The 16,974-nt window shown below is 35.9% G+C and overlaps 1 protein-coding gene across 1 annotated transcript in view; it reads left to right on the plus strand.

Annotated features, from left to right (window-relative positions):
• ANKRD17 (ankyrin repeat domain 17) overlaps positions 1–15,739 on the plus strand; it is a 69,773-nt gene extending 54,034 nt beyond the window's left edge. The window contains exons 2-3 of the mRNA XM_087826464.1: positions 12,937–13,090; positions 13,425–15,739. Of these exons, the coding sequence (XP_087682590.1) occupies positions 12,937–13,090; positions 13,425–13,489 (219 nt within the window). The 3' untranslated portion in view covers positions 13,490–15,739. The remainder of the gene's footprint in view (positions 1–12,936; positions 13,091–13,424) is intronic.
• Positions 15,740–16,974: the final 1,235 nt, after the last annotated feature.

The raw sequence follows: 16,974 nt of genomic DNA on the forward strand, positions 1-16,974 counted from the left end.
TCTGAGAAGGTAAAATATAAACTAAGACTAAAGAAAGAAAAAAAGGACTGGGAAAAGCATTCCAGGCAGGGGAAGATAACTATTTCTTTATGTACAATTAATTGTATTCCTGAGTATTCTCTTTGTCCCCTTTCTTGTATATGTTGTATGTTATTCTTTTATACAACTGCCAAATTTAATTTTCTAATGGTTTGTTTTAAGGTTTTGTTTAGAAGTTGTTTTTTAGTTTGTTTTTGCTATTCCTTTTCAGGTTTGCTAATAGTATTCTTTATGCTTATGACCTAGGGAGTTTTCTCATCTGTGTTTTGGGCTTTGTAAATAATGTAATGCTCTGTTCCTTTTGAAGGGTAGATCTGGGACTACCCTTAAGATTTCTTCTGTGGATATATTCTGTTATGTTTCTGCATTTTCTTTAGTCAGTTTTTATAATTCTTTTTCTTAGAAAACCATCTATTTTGCTTAGACTTTCATATTTATTGATATATAGTGCTCAGTTTTCAAATTTTCATATTGTTTTCTTTCTCTCATTTTCATAATCAGATTTGCCAAGGCTTGTCTCTTTCTTACTAGACTTACCCAAGAAACAGTTTTTGGTTTTATTAGTTACTTCTGTGCCTCTTCAATTTTTTCATTTCTATTTTTATTATAAATTATATGGATATATTTTGATTTGTATTTTATTTTTGAAGCTTTTTATTTTATGTATTTTAAATGTTTCTTGTGTTCTAATGAATACATTTAAGGGTCAAATATTTTCTTTTAAGGACTATGGCCATAGGAGATACGCTCACAATTTAAATTTTCATTTTCTGTGTACTATGAGAGTTAATTAGTAGCCTTTTTTTCTTTTTAAGTTTTCAAGTAGCATATCATCTTTTTATTAATTTTTAGTTTCTTTTAACATTATGAACCAAGAATGTAACCTGTATTATTACTTTTAATTTGCTGAGACTTTCCTTTCTTAAGATATCTTTAGGTTTTGTTGTTTTTTTCCAAAGACTGTGTATTCTCTATTCATAAGCTCCATGTTACTATGAAATAGAAATATAGTTTATTAATTTATTTATTTCTGGCCCAGCTGGACGTGGCTCAGCAGTTGAGCGTCGACCTAGGATCCAGGCGATCGGGGTTCGATTCCTGGTCAGGGCGCATACCCGGGTTGCGGGCCTGGTCCCCAGTCGTGGGCGTGCGGGAGGCAGCCGATCAGTGCCTCTCCCATCTTTGATGTTTCTATCTGCCTCTCTCCCTCTCCTTTCCTCTCTCTGAAATCAATAAAGATATTTAATTAAAAAAAAAAAATTTATTTCTGAATCCTCCATGTAAGCATAACCTACTTGCTCTCCTCATTTTCTGGGATAAGTGTGCAGAAAGTTCCCATTAAGTTGTGTGAACTTTCTAGTTGATTATATTTCTAGCACTTTTACTTTATATGTTTCTACATTATATTGTCAGGTGCATAAAAGTTGAGCTATTTCATAATTTTGGTGTGTTTTATCTATTATTATTATTATGAAGTATCCTGTTTACTACTTAATGCTGTTTGCACTTAATTTTTCTTTGACATATTAATAATGCTACCCTTTACTGGAATTGCTTTCTCATGCCTCTATTTTCAACCTTTATGACTAAAAATTTTAGATATTTTTCTTACAATAGCACATAGTTGTTTTCCTTCCTTTTTAATTTTTAAAACACTAATCTACATATCATTTCTTTTAAAAATTTCCCACTCACTTTTATACTAACTTGGTCTTTTTGCCTTTCGTCTTTTTCTTAACATTGAAGGTTATGGCAATGATGTTGTATTTTTTAATTTATTTTTTAAATGTAGGAAGGGAGAGGGAGGGAGAGAGATAGAAACATCAATGATGAGAGAGTCGTCATTGATTCGCTGCCTCCTGCACGCTCCTCAACTGGGGATCGTGCCTGCAACCTGGGCTTGTGCCCTGACTGGGAATCGAACCAAGATCTCCTGGATTCTAGGTTGATGCTCTAACTCTGAGCCATGCCCAGCTGGGTAAGATGTTGTATTTTCTTATTGCGCTCCATCTCACCCCTTGTCTTTAGCTGAATTTATTGAGTTTTCTTTGTTACATTTCTAATTTGAAAACTATGTGTTTTATTCTGGTTCTTCTGCAGGCATTAAATTGAATTAAATAGTATTTATAACTAGTTGGCTCCTTTTCTCTGAAAGTAGACTTTTGGCATTATTTCATTCAGCCTTGGCTTTTCTATTTTTTAAATAATCTGACATTTATATGTTTACTATATTATTATATGCTTTCAATTTTCTAACTTTAAAGTGTCATTTTTTTATTAACTACCTGAGATATTAAAGATAGGGAGTAGTATTCTAGCTTCTTTTGTACCTCTTTAGTCTATTATTCCAAGGCTGTCCGTTTTTTGGAGTAATTTTTGTTGTTGAAGACCTATTACATTCTCTAAATTCAGAATTGACATTTTTTTACAAGATGGAGTTTGTGTGTTTTTATTTTATCTCTTTTTACTTCAGTGTATACGTAGATCAGTGTTCAGTAACGACTGAAGATTTTATGTTAATTGTACAGAAAAATATATAGAAATATATTAATTTTGGAATAATTTACTCTTTATTAAGAATTGTAGTATTTAGCTGGTTTACTCTATTTAAGAAGAGACCAAAGAAGTTTTTTTTTTAAATTTATCTTTATTGTTGAAAGTATTACAGGTTCCCCCCCTTTCCCCCGCTGTTGACCCCTTCCACCCTGCTCCCACCCCTCCCCAGGCTTTCACCACATTGTTGTCTGTGTCCACAGATTTTACGTAGATGCATATAAGTTCTTTGGTTAATCCCTTCCTGTCCCCCCCTTCCCCCTGCCCTGTTAAATATGTCAGTCTGTTTCATGCTTCAGTGTCTCTGGCTCTATTTTGTTTGTCAGTTTATTTTGTTCATTTTCTTCTTAAAGAAGAGTCTTCAGCATTTCATGTAATACTGGTTTGGTGCTGATGAACTCCTTTACCTTTTTCTTGTCTGTGAAGCTCTTTATCTGACCTTCAATTCTAAATTATAGCTTTGCTGGGTAGAGTAATCTTGGTTATAGTTCCTTGTGTTTCATTATTTTGAATATTTCTTGCCACTGCCTTCTGGCCTGCAAAGTTTCTGTTGAGAAATAAGGTGACAGTTATATGGGCGCTGCCTTATAGATAACTAACTGCTTTTCTCTTGCTGCTTTTAAGATACTCTCTTTGTCTTTAACCTTTGGCATTTTTATTAAAATGTGTCTTGGTGTGGGCCTCTTTGGGTTCCTCTTGTTTGGGACACTCTGTGCTTCTAGACTTGTAAGTCTATCTCTTTCCCCAGGTAGGGGAAGTTTTCTGTCATTATTTTTTCAAATAGGTTTTCAATTTCCTGCTCCTCTTTGTCTCCTTCTGGTATCACCATTATTTGAATGTTGGGTTGCTTGATGTTGTCCCAAGGCTCCTTACACTGTCTTCATATTTTTGGATTCTTTTTTCTTTTTGCTCTTCTGATTAGGTGTTTTTTGCTTTATCATATTTCAGATCGCTGATTTGAATCTCGTTGTTCCCTACTCTGTTGTTGATTTCCTATAAATTATTCTTTATTTTAATTAGAATATTCTTCTTTTCTAACTGGTCCTTTTTTGTGTTGTTGATGGTCTCACTAATTTCCTTGGAATTCTCATTAAGTTCCTTGAACATCCTTATAATCATTGTTATGAACTCTACCTAGTAGCTTGTTTGCTTCCATTTAATTTAGTTCTTTTTCTGGAGATTTCTTCTGTTCTTTCATTTGTGGCATGTTTCTTTGTTTCCATATTTTTGCTGCTTCCCTGTATTTGTTTCTGTGTATTAGGTAGAGGAGCTATGTCTGCTAGAAGGTAGAGTGGCCTTGTGGAGTAGGTGTCCTCTAGGGCCCAATGGCTCAGCCTCCCCATTTACCTGAGCTGGGCACTCTAAGTGCTTGGCTGTGTGGATTGTGTGCACTGTCCTGTAGTAGTTGAGCCTTGATTGCAGTTGGTGTTACTGGGAGGAACTGACCCCCCAGGCCATTCAGCTGTGAGGACCAGCAGCTACTACAGCAGAAGAGGTGCTGTGCAGGAGACACCCCTATGGAGCAGGATTTGCTTTAGTGGGGCTTTGGTGCTCACCGAATCCGCTCCTTGAGTATGTCAGTCGTGGATGTGGTGGTGTAATCTGACGTGGTGGAGCTGACCAATGGGTATACTGTCTGTGGGGCCTCCTGGGAGGTGCAAAATCAGCCTCTACCCTGCCCAGGGCCACCCAGCATGAGCTACACAGCACTCTGTAGGTGGCTGCTACTTGTGTTAGACTTGGGGGTGCCCAGGAGAGACCACGCTGTGAACCAAGGCAGGCTGCAGCTAGTGATGGTCCTGGGGCCACTTATCAAAAGGTATGGGGCAAGCTGAGGCCAGCTGCTAATTGTTTGAAAGATTTTAGGAAAGTCCAAAGCATGAGGCAGGAGAGGCCAGTTGTATTGAAAAGCCACAGGAAATGGCTTGGATGAGCCTGCAAGTAGGGAGGGGCCGGGTTTCAGGGAATCACCAGGGTGGGGCAAAAAGTGTGAGCCAGATTGATGGAGTTTCATATATGGTGTCCCACCTGCAGGCTCTGTGGGGGGACAGCTCATCAAAGGAGCAATGGCCTCTGCGAGCCCTTCTATCTGGGAGAAGGCTGCTCTTCCAGCTCTCTCCCTGATTCCAGGCAAGTTAGTTCCTCCCAGTATGTCCCACGTTCCTTTCAAGCTGCTGCCCAGCACTGGAGCACAGTGGAAGTGAGTCTGAGTAAGTCTTGGGCGGGCCCTTTACGAGGATCTTCCTGGACCTCCATTAGCCTCAGCCTCCCTCAGCCTCAATTCCTGCTGGTTTTTACAGCCAGAAGTTATGGGGACTTCTCTTCCAGGCACTGGAACCCTAGGCTGGGAGGCCTGATGTGGACCTGGGACCCCTTGCTCCACTGGGAAACCTTCACAGCCAAGATATCCTTCGGGATTTTAAACTGCCACATGTGGGTGTGGGACCAGCAGATTGTGCGATTCTACCCAGTGCCTCCACCCCTCCTACTGGTCTCCATGTGCTGCTTCTTCAGTTTCCTAGTTGTAGGACTTCCATTCAGCTAGACTTCAGGTGGTTCTGAATGATGGTGTTTTGTGTTTTAGTTGTAATTTTGATGTGGTTGTGGGAGGCGGCGAGTACAGTGTTTACGTATGTCACCATCTTCCTGGGAGTCCCAAAGAAGTTTTTATTAGGTTCAGGGCTATGTTCAAAAGAGAATAATAAATTGTTACAACTCTAATTATGAATGTCTTATTTTACATGTAATCTGTGTCTATACTCAAAGAACAAGGAAGAACAAATACCCTATTTTTCTGTGTTTGTTTGAGATACATGTGTAAACTATTAAGAATTTATTCAGTGTTAATAAATTAATATATTCAAGTTCCTCAACTTTTTAGTATCGACCTTTTTATATGCAGCTTTTTAATATACTTTATATGCAACAGATACTTTCATAATGATGTTATGCCAAGATTCAAAAACTATTGTTGCTTTGAATTAATGTTTGTGTAGGCTGTTCTCTGAATATTGCTGAATAAGTGATGACACTTGAGTTACGTAATTCCATCCATGATGATGGCAAAGGCAAGTTGTTCTAATGAACTTTTATTTTTTGTAGGTAAAATGGTATCAAGTATGATCTCCATCTGTAAAATCACTTTATGTCATGGAAATGACAAAACTGGTTATACAGATCAAAACACTAACATTTATTAAGAGGGAAAACGAAAAAACAAACATTCTTTTGGAGAGATTTTTCTGCATTGGCTGCATTAAGGAATCTTCAGATTTTAAGCATGGTGAATTTTGGATTGAAATACCTTGTTTTCCTGGAAGAAGAGTGGGAAGTTTTTATTTTAAACACATTTGTAATATAGTCAAGATCTAGATAACCTTTCTTGACATATAGATTAGCATCTTGAAATTCACAGGTAAATGTCTGGGGCAGTTTCTAGGACAACATAATAATTGGTGGATAGAGGTGGGATGGGAGGGTGGGGAGTGTTAAAGATCAAGAAATCCAAATTCTGGAGTTCCTGGGTTCTCATTTTCTAAAGTATGTTTATGCTCAGAGACTGACCCTTTTTACCATCTCCACCTCGCATAATGTCATTTGACATATTGAAGTAAGTTCCTAATAGGTTTTTTTGTGTGTGTCAATCTATCTAAAACCATCTTTCACAGTATCTTTCTCAAACACTGATTATTTATCTTACTACAGCATTTCTTGGAGATATTGCGAGTTTGGTTCCAGACCACTGCAATAAAGTGAACACTGCAGTAATCATGTGAATTTTTTGGTTTCTCAGTACACATAAAGTTTTATTTACACTAGCCTATTAAGTGTTCAATAGTGTTTTGTCTAAAAAAGCACTTAAAATACATTATTGCTAAGAAATGTTAACCATTATCCGAACCGTCTGGGCGTCATAACTTTTTGCTGGTAAAAGGTCTTGCTGCTGATCATGGTGGTTGCTAAAGGTTGGGTTGGCTGTGGCAATTTCTTAAAATAAGACAGGAATTTAGTTTGACTCATTGATTGACTTGTCCTTTTACAAAGGATGATCTCTCTGTTGCATACAATGCTGTTTGATAGCATTTTACACCACAGTAGAACAACTTTCAAAACCAAAGTCAATCCTTTTGAATCCTGCTGCTGCTCTATCAACAAAGTTTATGTAATATTCTAAATCCTTTTGTCATTTCAACAAATCTTCACAGCATCTGCACCAGTAGATTCCATCTCAAGAGACCAATTTCTTTGCTCATCCATAAGAAGTAACTCTTCATCTGTTCAAGTTTTATCATGATACTGCAACAATTCAGTCACATCTTCAGTCTTCACTTCTCTAGTTCTCTTGCTGATTCCATCATGTCTATAGTCATCCATGAGGGTTGGAATCAACTTCTTCTAAACTCCTATTAATGCTGATATTTTGACCTTTTCCCGTGAATCACTAATTTTTTAATGGCGTTTAGAATGGTGAATTATTTTATTATTATTTTTAATCCTTATCTGAGGATATTTTTTCCATTGCTTTTCAGAGAGAGGGAAGGAGGGATTTGGGGGGGGGGGAGATATTGATGTGAGAGAGATACATCAATTGGTGCCTCCTCCCACACATGCCCCAATCGGGGCCAAGTCTTCAACCGAGGTACATGCCCTTGGCCAGAATTGAATCTGGGGGACTCTCCAGTCCTTGGGCCAACTCTCTAACCACTAAGCTAAATCAGCTAGGGCTAGAATGGTGGATTATTTACAGGCTTTCTGTGTACTTTGCCCAGAATCCTCAGAGTAATCACTATCGAAGGCAGCTGTAGCCTTATAAAATGTATATTCTTAAATAGTAAGACTTGAAAGGCAGAATTACTCCTTGATTCGTGGGTTTCAGAATGTTAGCAGACTTGAAAACATCATCAGTCTTGTACATCTCTTTGAGCTCTTGGCTGACCAGGTGCATTGTCAGTGAATAGTAATATTTTGAAAGGAATTTTTTTTTTCTGAGCAGTAGGTCTCACCAGTCGACTTAAAAGTTTGAGTAAACCGTGTTGTAAACAGATACGATGTTATCCAGGCTTTGTTGCTCCATTGATAGATAGATCACAGGCAGAGTAGATTTCACCTAATTCTTAATCCTAGGATTTTTGGAACAGTAAATGAGCGTTGGCTTCAACTTAAAGTAACCAGCTGCATTAGCTCCTAACAAGGGAGTCAACCTGTCCCTTTGAAGCTTTGAAGCCAAGCACTGATTTTTCCTTTCTAGCTATGAAACTTTTAGATGTCTTCCTCCAGTGTAAGGCTGTTTTATCTACATTGAAAATCAGTTAAGAGTAGCAACTTCCATCTTCTAGATAACTTGCCACAACTTCTACATCAGCACTTGCTGTTCACCTTGTACTTTTATGCTATGGAGACAACTTCTTTGCTTCAACTTCATGGACCATCCTCTGCTACTAGCTTCAAACTTTTCTTCTGTTGCTTCCTGACCTCTCTCAGCCTTCATAGAATTGAGGAGGGTTAGGGCCTTACTAGGCTTGGCTTGAGGGAATGTTATGGCTTGTTTGATTTTCTATCTAGACTACTATAACATTCTCCATGTCGACAATAAGGCTGTTTCTTATCATTTGTACACTTCAGTGGCATTTTTGAATTCCTTCAAGAAATTTTCCTTTGCATTCACAACTTGGCTAACTGGCACAAGGGGCTTAGCTTTCAGCCTATCTCTGCCTTTTTGACATGCCTTCCTCAGTAAGCTTAATCATTTCTAGCTTTTGATTTACAGCAAGAGCTGTGGACCTCATTCTTTCAGTTGAACATTTAGAGGCCATTGTATGGTTATTAATTGGCCATGTTTCAGTATTTTTATGTCTCATTGAATAGAGAGGCCCAATGAGAGGGAGAGAGAGTGGATGACTGGGTGGTAGAGGAGTTATATCACATGAGACTTTTTTTTTTTTTTTCAATCCTCACCAGACGATATTTTTTCCATTGCTTTTCAGAGATAGTGGAAGGGAGAGAGATCAATCGATGTGAGAGAGACACATCAATTGGTTGCCTCCCACACGCACCCTGACCGGGGCCAGGGATTGAGCCTGCAACCTAAGTACATGTCCTTCGCTGGAATTGAACCCAGGACCCTTCACTCCATGGGCTGACACTCCAACCACTGAGCCATTCTAGCTAGGGCCATGACTTTTTTTTTAATTTAAGATTTTTTTATTGATTTTTAGAGAGGGGGGCAGAGAGAGAGAAACATCAATGTGAAAGCAAAACATTGATTGGCTGCTTCCTATACAACCCCTGCTAGGGATCAAGCCCACAACCATTTAGTGCATGGGATGATGCCCAACCAACTGAGCCACACCAGCCAGGGCATACATGACATTCAATGAATAAGTTCTCCCATTTATATAGGTGCAGTTCATGGTGCCCCAAAACAATCACAATTGTAATATCAAAGATCACTGATTACAGATCACCATAACAAATACAATAATAATGGAAAGGTTTGAAATATTGCAAGAATTTCCAAAATTTGATAGCAAGACACATGGAGTGATCAAATACTGTTGGAAAAATGGCGCTGATGGACTTGCCTGATCCAGGGTTGTCACAAATATTTAATTTGTATAAAATGCAGTATCTGCAAAGTTCAGTTAAGTGAAGGTCAGTAAAACAAGTATGCCTGTACTTAACTCCTTTAGTAACTTACCATATACATTCTAAGCTACTCAGGCACATTATTGGAAGGCCCCATGTTCCTTAAGCATTATTCTTTTTACCACTCTCATTCAGAATTTTTTTCCTCTGTGTAATCACTCTATTAGCATCTATTTTGTACTCTTTAAAAATCTCATTTGATGTAGTTAGCTGTTTGCACAGAGAGTTGCCTTCCTAGCCTTTCTCTGTTGTATATTTGTGGAAAGCATTGATTATAATAAAACCATTGCATTTCCATTCTCCTTTGGCTATCTTACTGCTCTGCACGTAGTATGTAATTATTGGTGAATATTTGGTAAACTGCATGAAATTTGTATATATTTCTGTCCAGTTAATCAGAATATACTATATATCCTTATCTTTTGAAATAAATACCAGTTTATTACACTAGGAAGTGTACTGCTCTTCTGTAATGGCAGTGATAGTACATGTTTTGAGGAGGAGTTAGTTTGAAATGTAATGCTGATGTTCACTATTGGTGTCGATGGATGTCCATGCATTTCTAAATTTCCATGTGACTTTGTGTTTTGAGTATAGAAATGTACCATTAATGGCATAAACAAATCCAGACTTTGGTTTAGATTTTCAAGTATTTGTGTTACGTTTATTTTGGGAAGAAAGTAAAAAAAAAAAAAAAAAAAAGGATTTTAATTACTTTGTTAATCTAAATAGTATTACTGTTAAAGAATAATTTTTTAAACAAAAGCAATCTCTGCAGTAAAACATCACCTTTACTCTTTCAAAACCAAAAGGATTTAATATGCACATAAGTATAGAGGCTAGTGTAATCAATCTATAAATAATAAATCAGTGAAGATAGCATTTTGCTTTACCTGCTACCTAATATACAATTTTTCTATATTTATAAATATATTCTTAATTTTTTTTTTTGTAGCTAACTATGCCTTCTCCAAATGCACTTTAGCCTTTCATAATCTGAAAGGGAAGGATCCCTAAACCATCTTTTATTACTCTTGAATTATTTAAGTCCTGACAATGTGATGGACGTAGTTCTAGTTGCTGGGTATATATCAGTGAACCAAACCAATTCCTGTTTCCATGAAGGTTAGATAGGCAATAAATATATGTAATGTCATGTATGATAAATCTGTGAAAAAATCAGGCGGAATAAAAATCTAGAGATGGCTGAAATTTGCTTATATCTTGCAGGAAGCAGTGGCAGTAGTTTTGGTTCTTAGGTAGTTAGATGCAAACAGTATCCTTGAAATTAGTTTTCTCCATGAATCTTGAACTAGGAGTGGGGAGGATGTAACAGATCCTCATTCCTGTTCTTTTTATCCTCACACCTTTAAAAGTCTACGTGTAGATCTTAATAGTCATTTACGTTTACTATCTTAAGTTTTAACCACACTTTTCACATAGTAAGAATAGTGGACTTAAAAAAAACAATATAAGAGTTTATGGGAGAAGTTTTAAGTCAATTAGAAACCATTTCTGTACTTAGTATCCCTCATGAAGATATTGACATGAATTTTTCTTAGTAAATTTTTACCAAGCTTAGTTAAGATACAACCTGGCATAGGGGACTTTGTATCTGAAAATCAGTTTTGATTGAAATGTAATGCCTTCTATGATTTAGCTTTTAACTTTCTGACTTTTCCTACAGTAAACCCTCTGTTCTAGCATATAGAAATTTTATACTTGCTACCAGTGACACATTCGTCCCTTATACAAATATTTCAGCCAAAATCCTTTCGTATTATTTTTTCTGCGTGCTGTATCTTCTTGGAACAGTTTTAATACCTCTGATCTGCACTTTTTAAATTTGGTATTAACAGTGCACTACTCTTTGAGATCTTTTGTTTTCTAAACCTTTAAAATATTTAAATTTTCATCTCTTTTTTTACCTATTTATTTTTCCATGTTTATTTCGTTTTTCTTTATTTTGTCTTTTCCCATTGGACTGTAAATTGTAATATTGTTTAACAGAGAAAATTTAATTGAGAAGCAACTTTTTCCTTAGAAACTCATCTTAACTCTCGTCTATCTTAACAGTTGTTATTGATTGTTTAAAGTTAACGTACTGGGAAATTTTTCAAGTATTTACTGAGATTATTTTCAGAGTGTTCTATTTGTATTTGAAATATTAGAAATCTGAAATGTTATTTCATGTTAAACTACAGTAGTTCAGGAAATTTGGAGAGAAACACATTATTTCCTCTAAATTTAACCTTTAGTATTAAACGTGTTGATTAAATATTGCAGTTAGGCCTGTTCTCAAGACAGGTGACTTCCAGAGATGGAACGAACTATAGGGTTTCTGATGTTATGAAGATTAAGAATACATTCCTTAAGGTTTTTATTTTTTGTTTGTTGTTGCTTATTTCTGACATCTAGATACTAGGCATGAATGTAAATGTGTTCTAGGCTAGTAATTTTATATTAGTTATTGCAGTGTTAGGAGTACCTTCGGTTTTTGAAATATATTTTCTCTGATCATATTAGTGATGTTTTATGTATAATAATTATCAACCTTTTAAATCAGAAAACAGGAAAGTATATTGTAGTGTACCTATTTGTAAGTAGCACTATGATAAAGCATGTCAAAACAAACTTTTCCCTGTGTCTTAGAAGCTTGCTATTTTCTAATTCTTTAAATTGTACTACTATCATTGTATTCTTCACTGCCGTGTACTCACAGTCTTAAAAAAGCCAATTTCACCTTAGGAATAACCTTGAAGCAACAAATATTAATTTTATGAGATCTAAACTTTTGAATACATTCTTTTAATATTGTGTGTGACAAAATGGTGTAAAAACATATAAAGTACTTTTGCTGCATATGAGAGTATGGTGTTTGGAGGAAAAGCACTTGTGTTTTTTTTAGGTGTCAGGTGAATTAGCTCTTTTTTTTTCTTTTTTAATGAAATGCCATTTTTGCTAGAAAAATATAACTGACAGACTCATCACACTGATCAAATTTGGGTATTTGGCAAAAGTTCTCAGAAGTGATAGAAGTGAGCCTGTCACTTTAAGGAAAATGATTGACAGTTATTTTTTGCCAGTGATAAAGTTAAGTTTTCAAGTACAAATTAGAATTTTGGAAATTTATTTGCCTGGACTCAAAAACTTTCCAGAACTTAAAAACTTTCCTGATGAAATCAGTGATGGTGTTAATGAATGTGATTTTTTTGAGATTGTAGTTTTAATTTCTAATATGGTAAATATTAATAAACTTAACCTTTATATGAAGTCCTTGAGAGTGCAGTACTTTATATGTATAATAAAGGGGTCCTGAGAACAAAAAATCTAAGAACAGCTGATTCAGATCCGCTCCTTAAGTCAGAGGTTTCACAGTCTAACCTTATAACCTCCCCCTACCTGACCCTCACCCCACCAAATTAAAATAGAAAAGAATATATATGATTTCTGTTACAAAAGGCTGCATGTTAATAATACATTTTAAAATTCTTCTACAAATGTAATTTTCTCCTTTAGTTATATGGTGGGCTTATATAGTCCCATTAATTTATTTAGCATTGCGTTGAATTTATTGTCGTCGTTATTTACGTAAAAATATTTTTCTCTCCTCTTGCTTTTTCTTCTGTTTATTTCTCTTCCCACTTTCCCCTTCTCCTTTCATCCCTCCCTTCCTTTCTGTTTGTATTTGTTTTCTAGGTGGAGTCTTTCATTTTGGATCAGGATGATTTGGAAAATCCAATGCTGGAAACGGCTTCCAAGTTGCTCTTGTCAGGTACTGCTGATGGTGCAGACCTTAGGACAGTAGATCCAGAAACACAAGCTAGACTGGAAGCTTTACTAGAAGCTGCAGGTAAGTTTACAAACTTCACATATGTAATAAGTCTACCTAATTATTTAAAGCTACAATAAATCTAAAAAATTCCTGTTATCAATGTATGATCTTGGATATACTATTTAGTATTATTCATAATGGTTAATGTATTATTTTTTAGAGAATTACATAGAACATTTCATTAAAGAGTATTTTTATTACCAGAGTAAAATATAAGGTTGCTGTCAACCTTTTTATAAAGAGGGACATCTTATACAGTCGATTTTCATTAGTCCTGAATTCCATATTTGAATTTGTCTACTTGATAAAATGTATTTGTACCCCTAAATTAGTACTCACAGCACTTTCTCAGTCTTTCATAGAAATGCACAGAATGGTGAAAAATTTGAGTCGTCCTACACACATGTTCCCCGCTGAGGTGGAATAAGGTGATGTTCTGCCTTCTTGTTTCAGATCTCATACTGTAAACAAGTGTCCTTTATACCATCTAGTGCCACGTTATTCAAAATTTTATGCCTTTTGTTGCTAATTTCACTGTTTAAAGTGGCCCCCAAGTATGATGCTGAAATGCTACCTAGTATTTCTAAACGTGAGACTTTGATGTTCCTTAAGAAAAATACATGTTAGATAAGATTCTTTCAGCATGAGTTATAGTGCTATTAGTCATGAGTTTAATGTTAATATATTAAATAATGTTGTCTTTAAACACACACATAAAACAAACTTATATATTGACTGGTTAATGCAAATGTTGTGACCAGAGGCTTGAAGGAATCTAGCCCTGTTTTCCTGTAGAAGCAATGGTTCAGTATTCATTAATTCAATGTTCCCAGTAGCTCTACAGAACATAAATACCACGAATAACGAGAATCGACTGTATATAATTCCCCCGCTTTTGCTTGTCATAATCTGTCTCTTAAAACCCTGTAAAATGAATTATTGTATTTTTGTAAAGGGTTCATCATCATTATATGGTCCCTATAAGAACAGTATTTTAATGAGAGATTACATAACATAATCAAGGATTTGGCACCATATATATGTGTGTGTGTGTGTGTGTGTGTATACATTATGCCTTAACTATAAGGGAATAGTAATTCGATCATTTAAATAACCATATATTTTCTTAACTTTTCTAAAGTAGACATAAATATACTGTGCTTATGGTTTGAGCACCTCAATGTGCTATATATTGTACATGCAATGCATGTAAACTGCTACTTTATTATAGAATAAAACTGACCTACCTATTTCAATAAATCTCTTTTAACAGAGCATCTAAATATTTGAAGGACTCATGGTTAAGTTTGATTTCTATCCTGGGTAACGTTCTAGTATGGATTATTTAAAGGATCTTAACCAGATACAGATGAAAACATAGTAGGGGCACATGCAAGGCCCTGTCCTTCAGTATACTGTTGGTTACAGTATAGTAGAGATATAATTTAGCATTTTCCAGAAATTTGATGTTGCTATGGAAGTTTGCATAAGGGAAATGGGGATTGTAAAATAATTTGAAAACATGTCATGAGAGGAACAGGGAATGTTTCTCCTGAAGATGAGAAGACTCAGATTGAATATAAGAGGGATGTTTATTCTCTGTGGTCCCAAGAGGCAGAACCAGGTTCAGAGATGCTGCTACATGAAAGTTGATTTCAGCCAAAAGGAGCTACTTTTGGAGGTAGAGTTCCATTCTATTTTTGTTACAGAAGCTAACAAGTTAGCCTGCACTCTCCCTCTTTTCTTTTCTCTCACTTCTCCTCTCCCTCCCTTATTTATCTCCTTCTGTTTTTAAATGAAAAATTTCCCATACAAATACAGAAAGAATAGTAATGAACCCTTGACATGTCCATCATCCAGCTTCAAAAGCCATCAGTGTATGGACACTTTTGTTTCATCTTTACACATTACCACCTTGCTGACTCCCCACCCCACCTGTTAATTTAAAGCAAATCTAAGCATCATATATTATTTCTTATGTAAATACTTCAATATGTACCTCTAAATTAAGAATTTAAAAAAAATAAAACCAAAGTATCGTTGCATATCTGAAGAAAAAAATAATAGTAATTCTTCAATATTGCCAGATATCCTGTCAGTGTTCATATATTAGGACTTTTTTTCTTATGTAAATATTATTATTGTATTACTTAAAATATATTTAACACTTAAAAAAATTTGAGTAGATTAGCTGTAGGAGCCAACATAAAGGCTTTTCCTTTTTTTAAAAAACATTTATCTTTATTGTTGAAAGTATTACAGATAACCCCCTTTTTTCCCCATTGACCCCCTCCACCCCGAATCCACCACCTCCCCAGGCCTTCACCACACTATTCTCTGTGTCCATGGGTTATGCATATGTGCATATAAATTATTTGATCAATCTCACCCCACCTACTCCCAAATTCCCACCTTCCCACTGAGATTCATCAGTCTGTTCCATGCTTCTGTGTCTCTGGATCTATTTTGTTCCTCAGTCTACTTCGTTTATTACATTCCACATATGAGTGAGATCATGTAAAACTGAATCAGGAAGAATCAGAAAACCTGAATAGGCTAATAACAACTGATGAAATCAAAGCAGTAATAAAAGAACTCCCAGCAAACAAAAGCCCTGGTCTGGATGCCTTCACAGGGGAGCTTTCTAATTCTTTAAGTTGTAGGGTTAGATAATTTACTAAAAATTTTTCTTGCTTTTTGAGGTAGGCCTGCGTTGCTATGAACTTGCCTCTTAGGACTGCTTTCGCTGTGTCTCATAGATTTTGGGTTGTTGTGTGTTCATTTTCATTTGTTTCCAGGAAGTTTTTGATTTCTTCTTGATCTTATTGGTAACCCACTCATTGTTTAATAACATGTTATTTAGCCTCCATGTGTTTGAATGGTTTTGAGTGTTTTTACTGTAGTTGATTTCTAATTTTATGCCCTTGTGGTCTGAGATGCCTGATAATGATTTCAGTCTTCTTGAACTTGTAGAGACTTGTTTTGTGTTCTAACATGTGGTTTGAGCATGACCCATGTGCACCTGAGAGGAATGTATATTATGCACCTTTGGAGTGAAATGTTCTGTAAATAATATCAATTAAAGCCATATGTTCTAGTGTGCCATTTAGTCACTGTTTCTGTGTTGACTTTCTGTCTGGAAGATCTATCAAGTGAAATCAGTGAGGTGTTAAAGTCCACGACTATGACTGTATTGCTGTTGATCTCTTCCTTAAAGTCCTTAAGGTTATTATTGATAGGTCCTTATTTATTGCCATTTTAATTCTTTATGCCTATGTTTCTCTATTTCTTCTTCTTACAGCAGTCCCTTTAACATTTTTTGCAATACTCCTATTTCTGATTCTAATTACAGCAGTCCCTTTAACATCCTGCAAGGCTTGTTTGGTAGTGATGAACTCCTTTAGCCTTTTTTTGTCTGGGAAGCTTTTTATTTCACCATCTATTTTGAATGATAGCCTGGCTGGATAGAGAAGTCTTGGTTTCAGATCCTTGTTCTGCATTTCCCTGAATACTTCATGCAATTCCCTTCTGGCCTGTAGAGTTTCTGATGAGAAGTCAGCTGACAGCCTTCTTTGGGAGCTCCTTTGTAGGTGACAGATTGCTTTTCTCTTGCTGCCTTTAAGATTCTCTCTTTGTCTTGAATTCTTGGCATTTTAATTATGATGTGTCCGGGTGTGGGCCCCTTTGGGTTCTTCTTGCTTGGGACTCTCTGTGCCTCCTGAACTTGTGTGACTTTTTCCTTCACCAGGTTAGGGAAGTTTTCTGCCATTACTACTTCAAACAGGTTCTCTAACCATTACTTACTTTCAACCTCTTGTGGCACTCCTATGATGCAAATATTGTTATATTTCATGTATTCCCACAGCTTCCTTAGACTGTTATCCTGTTTTTTAATTGTTTTT

The sequence above is a fragment of the Miniopterus natalensis genome, chromosome 1, assembly GCF_054644295.1.
Source record: "Miniopterus natalensis isolate mMinNat1 chromosome 1, mMinNat1.hap1, whole genome shotgun sequence".
NCBI lineage: Eukaryota > Metazoa > Chordata > Mammalia > Chiroptera > Miniopteridae > Miniopterus > Miniopterus natalensis.